Source organism: Cygnus atratus, chromosome 2 (assembly GCF_013377495.2).
Source record: "Cygnus atratus isolate AKBS03 ecotype Queensland, Australia chromosome 2, CAtr_DNAZoo_HiC_assembly, whole genome shotgun sequence".
In the NCBI taxonomy this organism is placed as follows: Eukaryota; Metazoa; Chordata; class Aves; order Anseriformes; family Anatidae; genus Cygnus; species Cygnus atratus.
This window is the reverse complement of record NC_066363.1, coordinates 130,194,052-130,206,835: the sequence shown is the minus strand read 5'-3', so window position 1 is coordinate 130,206,835 and position 12,784 is coordinate 130,194,052. Positions and strand designations below refer to the sequence as shown.

The following is a 12,784-nucleotide window of genomic DNA, read 5'->3' as shown; positions in this document are numbered from 1 at the left end:
CTCCGAGCCCGAGCCATGCTCTCCCTGACGGCTTCTGCAGGTTGCCTGGGGAAGGCAGCGCCTGCAAAAAGCTCCCAGAGCATTCCTGGGGGGCCTGGCCCCAGTGCTTCGGGGAGCTATAGGTGGGCTGAGCTGCAGGAGGCGACTGCTCGGACCTGGAGGTCAGACCCCATGCATAAGCGACGTGTGCTTGCTGCCAGATAATTTCGGCTACCACATTTTTTCCCTGTGTCAGGAAGGGGTTACACGCACCTGGATGGGAGATGTCAGGTTCACTGTCTGCAAGCCAAAGAGGCAGAAATGTCACGGCCAGGGACCTGCTTCTGGTCCTGCGAAAGCGAGCGAGAGGTGCAGACAGCTGTTTTCCAGCAAAAACACACAGGCTGGAAAGGTGGATGCACTGCAAGTGCTGACACAAGCTTAATTACACAGCACCGCAGAACAGACAGACTTATGAAAAATGCAGTGTGGGAACAGAATATTTCTACCACCTCCTGTTAGCTGCTTACAGGCAGCTGCAGCACTGCTCTGAGCTTCTTAGCTGCAGCTCTTACTGCCTGTAGCCCAGTCCTTGCTCCCTTCTCCCTTCCCAGAAGAGGTGCTTGGTAAAAATACGAGCAGCTGCCTGAAATGTGCAGCAAGCGTGTGCTGACTTCGAACTCAACAGCTGGGAGGCTGAAGGATGCTGTCCCAGGGGCTTGCGGCTCTTTGCTGTGACACCAGGCACCTCCTGCCCTTCGGCCGTGACACTCGAGGGGATCAGCTTTGATAAGGGGCCCTGCTGGAAAGGCTTTGTGTGCGTGAAAACCGAACTGTGATGAAACTGCCTCAAACAGCATGGCCCCATTTCACCTGTGCTTGTTAGTAATATTATTACTTATTATTTTTTATTATTTAGTACTATTTGTATTTATTATTTATTATTTTTATTATTTAGTACTATCTTTTATTATTTTTATTATTTTTCCCTTTCTGCCTGCCCCTCAGCTTGACACAAGAGGAGGCAGCGGCTGTGTGCGGGGAACACATCCAGGCCCGGTGGGCCTTCATCTACGGACTCCATGCACGCCCCGCCACCACGACACCACCACGCGACGCCCCGCCACCACGACACGACACCACACCACGACACCACCGACACCACGCCACAGCTTTCCCACGGCCGCGCGCCGCGTGGGCGGCGCCGCGGCGGCTGGGGCGGGCGGCTATTGGCCGAGCGCGGCGCGGCGGCGGCCAATGGGTGAGGCGGGGGCCGCGCGTGGCGGCGGGCGGCGGCTGCAGCTGCTGCTGGTGCTGCTCCTACTGCTCCTGCTGCTCCTGCTGCTCCTACTGCTGGCCGCGTCCCGCCCGCGGCGGCTCGAGGGGCGCGGCGCGGGGCCGCCATGGGGGAGACGGGCGCGGGGCGCGCGCCGGGCCCCCTGCTGCCGCGCGCCCTCGTGCCGCGCGCCGCCCGCCGCCTGCCCAGCGGCCGCCCTCGCCCCGCCGCCGCCATGAAGCGGGCGCACCCCGAGTCCAGCTCGTCGGACAGCGAGGAGCTGGACGAGGCCGTCGAGGTGGAGAAGGAGAGCGCGGATGAGAACGGGTGAGGAGGGGGAGGGAAGGAGGGGGGCTGTGGGGTCGGGGGGTGTCCCTTGTCCTGTGCTGCCCTCTCTCCCCCCCTGCCCTCTGCCCCCGCCGCTCAGCCCCGCCGCTCCCCGCAGGACGCTGGGCTCGCCGCCGGGCTCCGTGTCGCCGTCCGCCACCTCGCAGATCCTGGCCAGGAAGAGGCGCCGAGGGGTGAGTGAGGGATGGAGGGAGCGAGGGAGGAGTGCCTGCCCGGCGGGACGGGCTGCTCCCTTCCCGCAGCCCCTCACCCCGCGCCGCTCTCCCCCGCAGATCATCGAGAAGCGCCGCCGCGACCGCATCAACAACAGCCTGTCGGAGCTGAGGAGGCTGGTGCCCAGCGCCTTCGAGAAGCAGGTCGGTGGTTCCCGGCCCGGCCCCGGGCTGCCCTCCCCGAGCCGCTCCGGGAAGGGCTCGGGCGTCCCCGGCCCTGCCTGGAAAGTTTCCCGCTCCCCCTTCCCTCCTAGGGATCGGCCAAGCTGGAGAAGGCAGAGATCCTGCAGATGACCGTCGACCACCTGAAAATGCTGCACACGGCGGGAGGGAAAGGTACAGTGTCTGTGCTGACAGCCGGCCACGGGAGGAGCGTGGCCCCGAGCGTGCAGGAGCTCCTGGGGAAAGTGGATGGGAAGTCTGTTGGGTTTTGCCAGGACTTTACGGTTTTCTTCTTCTTGGGAAGATTTACAGCCCAAATGTTTTACAGCACTAGATTCGGCTTGTTCCAGGGGAGAACAGTTGCAAGTCTAGCAATGTCAGCCCTGTGAGGCGAACTGTTGGCAACTCAGAAAACACATATTTCTTGCTGTTGTCAAATGTTTGTTTCTTTAGCATTCTGAAATTTCAGAGCAGAAGCTAGAAAAAATACAGCTTTCAACGAGTAGTGCAGAGAATGAGCAAAAATGGTGAAATGTGCTTTGCAGCGAATAAACGAGTTGCCTGCAAAAGTACCCTCTCTAAGTCGGGACTTGTGTTTCTAACGAATTTTACTGTGCTGTGGTTTTGCTTGCACTGGGAGACGTGAAGAGAACAAAAGTACTTTCCTCCCAGCGGCAGCATGCAATTTCAGTTTAAAAATGGTAGTCTATGACCGGTCTTGGGACTTGCAGCATCACAGCACAGATATGAAAGAAAAGGTTGTTAGCCCCCCCCTAAAAACAAAAGCAACAACAAAAAGAAATAGAAAGGAGTTTGGCAGCTAATCTATGGTTGGGAATACTAACCACATCCAAGTGAAATATGCTTTATAGGGCAGGGTGGAGTTGGGAGGCAACGTGTAGACAGGGACTAGAAAACAGCATCTTAAAACTCCATTCTTTCCTCATAGGTTATTTTGATGCTCATGCTTTGGCTATGGACTACCGGAGTTTAGGGTTTCGAGAGTGCCTGGCTGAAGTAGCTCGATACCTTAGTATTATAGAGGGTCTGGATGCCTCTGACCCTCTGCGGGTTAGACTCGTGTCTCATCTCAATAACTACGCCTCTCAGCGGGAAGCAGCGAGCAGCGCACACACTGGCATTGGACACATTCCTTGGGGCAGTGCCTTTGGACATCACCCTCATATATCTCACCCATTGCTGCTGCCTCAAAACGGGCATGGTAACACCAGTACTACGGCGTCTTCCACAGAACCGCATCACCAGAGCAGAATTGCCGCCCCACACGCTGAAACTTCCTCACTCAGAGTGCCCCCAAATGGCAGCGTCGGACCAGTGCTCCCCGTGGTCACATCCACGACCAAACTGTCTCCTCCTCTTCTCTCCTCCATGGCATCTCTGTCTGCGTTCCCCTTTTCCTTTGGCTCGTTCCATCTGCTGTCTCCCAACATGCTGAGCCCGTCTGCACCAACGCAGTCAGCGAACCTCGGCAAACCGTACAGACCGTGGGGGACTGAGATCGGAGCCTTCTAAGGACTAACCCTTTAGTAAGGGTGGGGAAGCCTGCAAACCTAGCTGAGCTGGGTTGTGCCACGCTTAAAATTGAAGTTTTTAATAACTGGGACAAAGGTACAGCTTCAACTTAACTAAGTTTGTCTAAAAACCGTCTCTTTGGATTTTTTTTTGTTTGTTTTCTACATTTTTGTATTAGCTTTTTTTTTTTTAAATAGTTGCTGAAGTTGTCCGAAAATAAAATTACAATAGTGGATGTTAACACTTGTGTTAGATCTGTTCTGAGCATTTAAATCACTTTTGTAAACAGCTTGTTTCCAATGTTCCATTTTTCCTGAGTACATCAGACCGCCTTTTTATGAAGAGATATCACCTGTTATTGTTAGCAACAGCTTAGTTTAGTTATTAATTTTACCAAGACCACTCTTCTCAGCCTTAAAAAGCTGTGTTTTTGTTAGTATTTTGACATTGAGATGTTCTGTAACGAATTACTCTTTTTGTAAACTATATTGGAGTCTTATATTTCTGAACAAAGCGTTGACAAATCAGATGGACCAGCTTGACCAGCTTTATCTAAGAGCCCGATTTCTATTTGTTCTGCAGTGATTTGGTATATTCGGTGGTCCTATTCTAGTCCCTAGTGGACATTTATTTGCATCACAGAATCACTACATTAGTTCTTCCACCCAAAAAAGCAGCATGTGCTTTAGAGCAAACTCTGAAATGTGGAGGGTGCAAAAGTGAAATTACAAACTACACTGGTGGTGGGTTTCGTTGCGGGAGATGTGAAGGGGGAAAAAAAATTGTCACCCACGGTAGTCTTCCAGCCAGAGCAGGTCACATGCATATTCATTTTAACGGGCCAGATTCTGCTCTGAGTTACAGTGGAGCGATTGTTCTGTTACCCTGTGTTCTTGGGTAACTGAAATCAGGCTCTTTCCCTCTGTGAGCTCCAAATTTGCACCTGAAAAAAGTTATGCTGGTATTTAAATAGCCAATGGGATGGTACAGTGGGAACCTGTTCAGTGCCCAACCTTATTGCTTAACAAATGTATCCTAACTGGTGGTTTTTTTTTTTTTTTGGTTGTATTTTACTTTTAGGTGCAGTTCAGTGCCACTCCTCATTTTGTAAGGGCGCTGCTGCATTTTTGTGTGTGTGAGTGTGTGTGTGCGTGTGTATTTTGTTTGTTTTCCTGAGAATCTTAATCTGAACAGGTTTATCTAGTGAGTTCCACTGGACTGAGTTTGACTGCTCTTGTATTTGTGTTGTGGCTAAATAAAGGAAAAAGAACAAAGTATTTTAAATGACATGTTTGTCTGATACATATATATCAGTGGACAATTCTGTGCCTCTGCTATCACGGGCAATGTTGAAGAGTTGCTGTTGAGTGTCTCTGTGGGTATATGTGTTTACTTTTTCCTCGCTCGTGTATTACGGTGTATAACCTACACTAGCCGAGTGTAGCATAAAGAGCCACTGTGCCTCAGAGTAACAGCCCAGGGGGTGAAAGTTAAGGATGCGTTTTGTGTGTTACTTCTACCTGCATGGCAGTGTGCAGGCAGAGGGTGAGGAGACCTGGGTTATTGCTAAAGAGGAGGTTGAAGCTGCACAGCAACTAAATATTCTTACTGCTTCATCTTAATATTAAAAAGCGATCATCTTTACCAACGTGGAGGCCTTTCTGGTCAAACTCATGAAATCTTTAATTGTCCTGTAGCTCTGTAACACAGGTCCGTACTTGGCAGCCTAGTTGTGTTCAGATGTACCCACAATCTCTGACAGGTCCTGTATTTGTCACTGAGCAGTGTTACCAGCATGGTGTGCTGCTTTTTTGAAGCAACAACCTGACAGCCCTAAACACAGATGGAAGGTTTCCTCCTTGAAAGAGGCGTGAGCGGATGGATCCATCCTACCTGCAAATCTCTACCTGGAGAACATCAACAACTCCTGGAAGTACCTCGCTTCTTTCCTGTGCATTTGAATTTGTAGTACACTTGTGTTGGTACATGCTGTATCCTCCTCTGGATTTAGCTCTGCCAGAAAATAGCAGAAAGAGCTCGGCCCTGTGGGAGAAGAGTGCTTTGTTTAAAGAGGGGCTCTCGGGCCAATTAGGGAGTGGCATTGACGAGAGGCTGAGAGAGGGCTAGGCTTTCTCAGAAGGATTGCCATGAGGCTGGAAAGAGTGGGAGGTTATTCGGGTGTGTAACCTTGTTCTACCTTCCGTCCCAGGCTGCCTGGGACCACTGCTAGATACGAAATGCAGAACACTGTGGCAGCTAGAAATACATAGGTATTATTGAGGAGAGATTATAGCAAATAGTATTTCGTGTATAAACACGAAACAAGAGGCTGTAAAATTCTGAATCTAGTTTCCTCTTTGCGGTGTGTATTGTCTCCTGTTTAATTATGCTCTGCCCTGTCCCTAATAGGCTTTTATATTAAATTAACAACTCCAACGTAGAAGATTGCTATAGTGCATGCAACTATACTTTAGATCTTCTAATAAATGGCAACGCTTCTCAGCTTTTTAATGGTTATTTCACTGACATTCAGATGACTTTGCCTGCCTCTAAATAGCTGGCTCTTTTATTTAGGAAGACCCCTATAACTATGTCTGTCCCACTGTCCTAATCTTGAGCAAAGTTCAGAAGCAGATCACAATAAATGTTTAGCTGCTGGTGTTTATCCATATGCAGTCTTCTCTTTCCATTCCCAATGGCAAAAGTATTAAAGACAAGTACCAATCTTACTCAACTTGTGCAGTAAAACTATGTTAACTTTTAGAGACTGAAAAAACAAGTCCAGGGCTATACGGCGACTTGTGCTGCTAACTCAGTATTTCATGGTTGGCAATCACTTAACGATATCCGTTTTGTCAGCAGGGAAAAAGCAATGGCGTTGCTTGTTCTCCTTTCTTCAGGAGACAGTGGTAGCTGGAAATTTTCTGTTTAAATGACAAATGCTGTTGTTTCTCAAAAACTGCAGTTCTGAGACATTCTGCTATTTTTATTTCCTGTAGAATGCTAGGTTTCTGCAGACAGGCTGAGAAAGGCAAGATAAGCTTGCTCCCATAGGCAGCAGATAGATTCTGAGCCCAAAATATTTACTTGTTTACCCTAGTGCAAAAAAAAAAGCAATTCAGGAGCAAAAGCTTAACCAGAGAGGTAGTGGAGAAGAAAGGAAATGCAGATGTGACTTGATCCCTTGACCCCCAACTACCTTAAATCTCTTTGGATGAACCCTGTCTGTCCGGAAATCCTCAGGCTAGCATTTTGTGTGGGATGTGAGACGACATGGTATTTTATATAAGCAAATATTGTCTTCCTTTCTTGAGGAAGCTGGATTCAAGTGCAGGATAAATTTAAGACGCTGGAAATACTGCATAAAACCAGATACAAACCTTTGGAAATCCACTCCGATTTGGCGTAAAAGAATAGCTCATCAAAGTGATATTTTTTGCTTTTGGAAAGAAGCTGTCACTAGTTCTTAGGCCTGTTTCTGTTCAGCGCTCCTGCCTTACACTCGCAGCGTGACACAGTTTATTAGGATCATGATAAAATACATGAATCCTGACTATTGCCCTCTTCACTCACACATCAGCATGTGAGTCCCCAGGTGACAGGAGCCTTTCCAGACTATTACTTAGTGGTGGGAAGCCCACGTTTTTCCGAGAAACAAACAAGCCCAAGCGAGCACAGATAAACTGAAACCCTTCTTCCTGTTTCATATTGTGTGCCTATTCACAAGCATTTCTTGCCAGAAACTCCCAGTTTGGATCACAATATACTCCACACTGAGCTGAAGCCTGCAGTGAATAATGTGCAGGTCATTGGCTTTGTGCTGGAAGGCAACAAAAACGATTTACAAAGCCCTTTTCTGAGGCCTTACATGAAAGGTTGTAGAGACGGGCTGTGGTGCTTGCCAGGTGACTCAGCACACGAGGTGTGAGCGTGCCCATGTATTAACCGGTCTACCTGGCCCCGTAGAGCAGCGCATGCTTTGCCAGTAACCGAATGCCTCTCCTTCCACTTGCCCAGCTTATAAATAAAAATGAGAACAGGCCCTTTCTTCTGGAGCCAGAAGATGCAGGCACTGACTCATGCTTGCAATATAGTAGCTTGACTGCAGTAATAAATGTTGAAATGCCGGTGCCAAGCAAGATACAGAAATTTGAAGGTGTCTTTTGGGAGTCTGAAGAATTCATCTGGAGAAAGCCTTTATTAAGGAAGTACTTGGGTATTTCATGTTGTGCTCTCTTATTCCACCTCATCCCATGTAATTTTTTCTTCAGCAAATTCTACTAATTAATCATACAACATGAAGCAGTTGACCAAACTGCCTTGTTTTGACCCATGTTGTCTGCAGCCTGCCCAAGCCTTCCCAGAACCCCAGAGTTCATAGACAGAGGTTCTCTTCCAGCTGTGTCTTGTTCTTCAATATATCGTGTAACACAGCTGTATGATGCACAGGGGCTTCTCTAAGTGCTCAAAACATCTGAGCACTAGGGGCATTCTGCCCTGCTTATAGAGCCCTTAACCACGTTCCATTGCTTGGACCTTTTCAGAGGCTTTTATCAGGCTTCTTTCTTCAGGAGAAGCCTCCTGGAAAAGAAGAGGAGATAGCTGGAGCCAGTTCTGCATATCTGCCATGCTTCTGCTTGTCAGGGCAGCCTCAGCACAGGGAAGCCTGCAGACCACTCTCTTCTCTCTGCATTGGGAAGTCTTCCTGGAGTTTTCCAGGCAGCTTGTATGGTAAGCTGTAATATCCAATAATAACCAAGGTAAGCTGTAATATCCAGGAACAGACAGTAGTAATGGGTTAAATGCTGGTGGTGCGTGCATTTCTCTGTCTTGCCCTGCTTTCACAGAAGCAAGGCTGTTGGAGCAGAAAAGTTGGTGGAACAACTCTGTGAAGAGAATGGCAAAGAGCAGGAAGGAAGGCTAATGTGGATCAGAGGAAAGCTAAGGTTGTGAGCAGATGAATGAAGAGTTGCATTGTTTGCATTGGCTGTTGCAAAGATACAGAAATAACTGTCGTCAGATGACAAAATAAGCTGTATGCAAGTACGTAAATGATTTGTAAAGGGGAAGGCAATAATCTTCGTAAATCTCAGTTTTGCTCAGTCAGCCAGAATCGGATGAGCAACACGCAAAAATTGAGGCACATAATTTAAAAACGGTAAGGTGATGGAACAAATATGTGTGGATATCTTCGTCTACTCTGATGGGTCATCTCCCCAGCTAGGGAGGAATCAGGGCTTGGGTGATCTACTGCAAGAATGCATTGCAGCATGATTTGCTGGTTGTGTTTGTACAGTCTGGTCAAATGAGTGTCAGGGGGTGAAGGAATTAAAGTGTGGCCTGTGAATGAGAGGGGGCTTGTGGCCCAACATGATGGAGAATTTGATATATTGGGATAACTGATGTAAGCTCCGAATGACTGGCAACCATTTCCATAAATTTCTCAGTCGTAGCTGCTTAGCTCCCAATTTTTGGTACATTGTTTTTGGGCGTGTGTTAGTCATTGACATAGGTGTGAGGTCTCTTTCACCATGAAGTGAATAGGGCAGGTGCATGTTCTGGTAGAGAAAAGCTAGACCTAGTGAAAGTGAGTGTGGAGCCACTTCTCTCTACTTCTAGCAGAGAGCACCAAGAATTCCTGACTTGCTTTGCGTTATATGTAGGCTATTTATAGTGCAGATAATAACTTTGTAATACTGGTTCCTATTATCACCAAGCCTGTCTTCTTTATCAGAGAGGCCATTTCAGAGACTGAATTTCAATATCAAAAGATGAAATGAAAATAATTGTCATCTATTGTTGTTCAGTGATGGTTATGTAAAATCTTGTGGGATTTTATGGTGATTTGAAAAAGTAGCAAAGGGAACTGAAGTGGGTGCTGTAGGAACTCTTTCACATGCTACACAGCAGGCAGATCTATTTTTTACTTCATAAGGGAAACATCAATTTGATTGAACAATGTTCCCTGTATAATGTCGATGCCTAACTGTCTGTAGATTGCCCCTTTGAATTTCTCTGGGATTCATTGCGTCTTCTGTTAAGAGGAAATTATCAACAACAAGAGGAAATCCTGTACTAGTACTGAATAGTCCTTATTTTAAAGGTACTTCCCTTCTTGTGGGAATTGTATATAATCAGAACAACACTCCATAAAACAGACGAATTATTTTAGAAGGAGACGGGTCAGCCTTTTATTTAAAAGGTCTGACGTTATCGTACAGAAGAAAATCAATTGTTAGAGTGGATGACATTCTTCCATGAGTTGCTTGTGCTTCACAAAGGTGGGGCAAAGTTTAAGGCATTGGTAACAGGAAGTTTGGGCTCCTTAGAGACTTGTTTTTTGGAGCATACAATGACAAAAGTACTCTTTTTCTTCCCAAAAGCAGCACGCGGAATAAGAAAGATTAAACTTTACCCTCTTAAGAATTTGCATTGGTGGGGGATGTGAAGGGTGTGCATACCTGCTGGACAAAAACAAATACCCTTCACGTTTGGTGGGCAAGGGGGTAAGATGCATCAGTCAGCGGTGTTGTAAAGAGCATGCAGAAGAGCAGCTCTTTGGAAAACAGACCCTTCCCTTACATTTTGGTTCCAAGGTACTGCAGTTATGACTACACAGTGTGTTTTTTTTTCACCACATCAACCCATGCGAGTTGAGCAAGAGGCAGCTGCAGCCCCAACCTGAAGCCAGAGGCTGGACTGCTGTGTCCCAAGACTTGGGGCACCAAATCAAACAAGCGCACCGACAGGCGTGATTGCAGATCTGAGGCCAAGTTGCTGTCACTCCCTCGCCTGTTGCAAAAGAGAGGTTTGAAACCCCACATACTCCCCTTGGCCCAGCCAGCCGCAAGCCAGACATGCACTGAAAGAAGTTCAAGCAAAATCTGTTACAGAGCTATAAAAGTCTGCGGGTTGTTGTTGGTTTAGGCAACATTTGTCCAATTTTTATCTCCTCTCTGGGAAGGAAGAAGGCTCCCTGCTTTTCCATGGTGCTGACAGAGGTCTGTGGGACTCCCTGCGCAGCCCCTCAGGAATGCCCTCATCTTGCCTGTTAACAAACCGAGGCCTCATTTTCCGCCCCAGCAGCACAGCAACATCCCAGGCTGAAAGCACAGCTTCAGTGACAGAGCTGGCCGAGAGCCACAGGGGCCCAATACTGGGAATTCCCATGGTCTGCCCCCAGGGACAAAGCTGAAGGAGTGACGCATCAGGTTTCCGGTTAGAAAAATCCCTGCTTTTCTTTTTTTCTGTTTTACACAGCATTAATATCCTCATAATGTGCTAGCCAGACAGTCTGACTTTATGCATTTTTTAAGCAAAAAGGGAGCTGTAATGAAATTGTTCATTAGCTTTCATTTTGGCTGTATGCTTTCAAGTCAAAAAAAAAAAAAGAAAAAAAGAAAAAGAATCCCCTCTTATTGCCAGTTCCTATGCTAGGAAGTGCAGCCTTCCCTCCATATTATTTTCATTGCCTTGCATGAAGTAGAAACCCAGTCTGTATCAAACAGTTGCTGAGAAAGCTGTGATTCAGGCCTTATATAATGAAATACTTTTATACCAAAGTCTGTTGGGACACAGCCTATTCAGCTCAGCTATCTGCATTGCATTAACTTTTATATCCCCAAACTCCCATCAGAAAGGAGATTTTTATGAGATTGCATTTGACACACCCCAAACAAGGTTCCTTTAATAACTATGTCTGAAGCTTCTGACTGCAAAAGGCTAAAGAAGACTTTGCCAGGGGCTAGTGCCACCTCGTATTTAATTTTCTGGTGACAGTATCTGCTCCTCACTCATTTGCAGCAGACAAACTGTTGCAACAATGCTGTTAATCCTAGGGAAATGTGAGAGATAATGAAGACAAATTTGTATATGCAACCCATACTCATCATCTAGTCCCACTTTGTTGAACGACTGCAGAAGTTGCAGAATGAATTGTATTTGAGGGGAGTAGGTAGGGCACAGCAGAAAATTTCAGACACTTTTTTATATTTAAATCTGACTAAAAAGGGGATTTTTCTTATTAATCCTCCTTCTCCCTATCACCAAGGCTTTTCAGTTTCAGCAGCATTTTATTTGCTTCTCCAGAGTTAGGTGATCTTTGCAATGTCCCATGGAGGTGTAGTTCTGGGTAGGGACCTGGGACTCAGAAAGGTGAAAACAAAACAGCTAGTTGAAGTGGCTGGCTGAGGTGCATGGACCTGTTGTCTTTTTTTTTTTTTTTTCTTTTTCCTCTTTCAGCACTTAAGCAAGATTTCCTGGACTCAAAGCACAATGGCTCTTGACTTTCTGGAAGCCATGGATGATGAGTACTACTTCACATCAGACTGAGTTAGTTCCATGTCAGAGTTCTAGGCAATGAAGAACACCAGCAACCTTTAGAAAGCCTTCTCCTAGTATCCCAAAGCACTTACGCAAATGGAAGGAATAAAAGAATCCAGTTCTCCCAGCACGCTTCAATCCCCTTAACAGAGTGGGCTGTATTTCTGTATTTCACACTCCAAAGTCTCCAAACACCTTCATCTATTTCAGCAACAACTAGAACCCTTCACTACTCCCTGATGAAAGAAAATCCAGCCTGTAGTTGGAATGAAACAGGGTTCTTAGGCAAAATTAATACTCCCTTAGATGCATTTTTGTGTATTTGAGTTCACAACTCAACATTGTGTTTTTAACATACTCATCTGTGTATTATGTGCTAGGTCTTAAAAAAATTATTTGAAGGCACAGCTTCCCGTAAGAGGCCTCAGATCATGCATACGATACATTAGTAGGGCTGAAGGTCTTGGATTTTCTACTTAGACCCCTTCAGCTGGAAGGGATAATTGGTGACATATGAGGGTTATCTTCATGTGGACCAGACCTAGAGCAAAGTGGGTCTGGAGGGAAGGAAAATATCTGTCTAAGGAACTCTGTGTGGGGGTGATGGTGCAGGATGCACAGCTGAAGGCTCTGTTAGGATGGCACAGATTGCCAGTGTGCGACTGCATCATGGTAGGAACATGAGGTGCAAGGTGGGATCCCAATGGGAAATCTTGCAGTGAGAAAATGTCAAGGAGGTGGAGTCCACAGTTATAGTGCAGCTTTGGGAAGGAGTTGAAGACATGAAAGGAAACTGGTTGGGACTGTGGAAAGAGGATAAGGTTGAGGAAAAGTTCATGCTTGAAGGGAGAGGAGGCTCCCCTCAATACTTCTCATTTGCTAGAAATGGTGGTTAGCAACCCTATGTGATTCCTCAGAAACTTGGACATGAGAAGTGGGGGCCATGTGAGGT

The 12,784-nt window shown here is 46.8% G+C and overlaps 1 protein-coding gene across 1 annotated transcript; it reads left to right on the top strand.

Annotated features, from left to right (window-relative positions):
• Positions 1–1,415: 1,415 nt before the first annotated feature.
• On the top strand, positions 1,416–4,787 carry HEY1 (hes related family bHLH transcription factor with YRPW motif 1). The gene is made up of 5 exons (XM_035546459.2): positions 1,416–1,582; positions 1,701–1,776; positions 1,876–1,959; positions 2,070–2,151; positions 2,927–4,787. Exons 1-5 carry the CDS (start codon positions 1,491–1,493, stop codon positions 3,508–3,510), a joined length of 918 nt encoding a protein of 305 aa, XP_035402352.1. The 5' UTR covers positions 1,416–1,490; the 3' UTR covers positions 3,511–4,787.
• The last annotated feature ends 7,997 nt before the right edge of the window (positions 4,788–12,784 follow it).

Bases quoted from the DNA above. Each gene is read 5' to 3' on its own strand.
- HEY1 (XM_035546459.2), top strand. From the start codon at position 1,491: ATGAAGCGGGCGCACCCCGAGTCCAGCTCGTCGGACAGCGAGGAGCTG. The intron at 1,583-1,700 runs GTGAGGAGGGGG...CGCTCCCCGCAG, and splicing joins GAGAGCGCGGATGAGAACGG to GACGCTGGGCTCGCCGCCGG. The intron at 1,960-2,069 runs GTCGGTGGTTCC...CTTCCCTCCTAG, and splicing joins CCAGCGCCTTCGAGAAGCAG to GGATCGGCCAAGCTGGAGAA.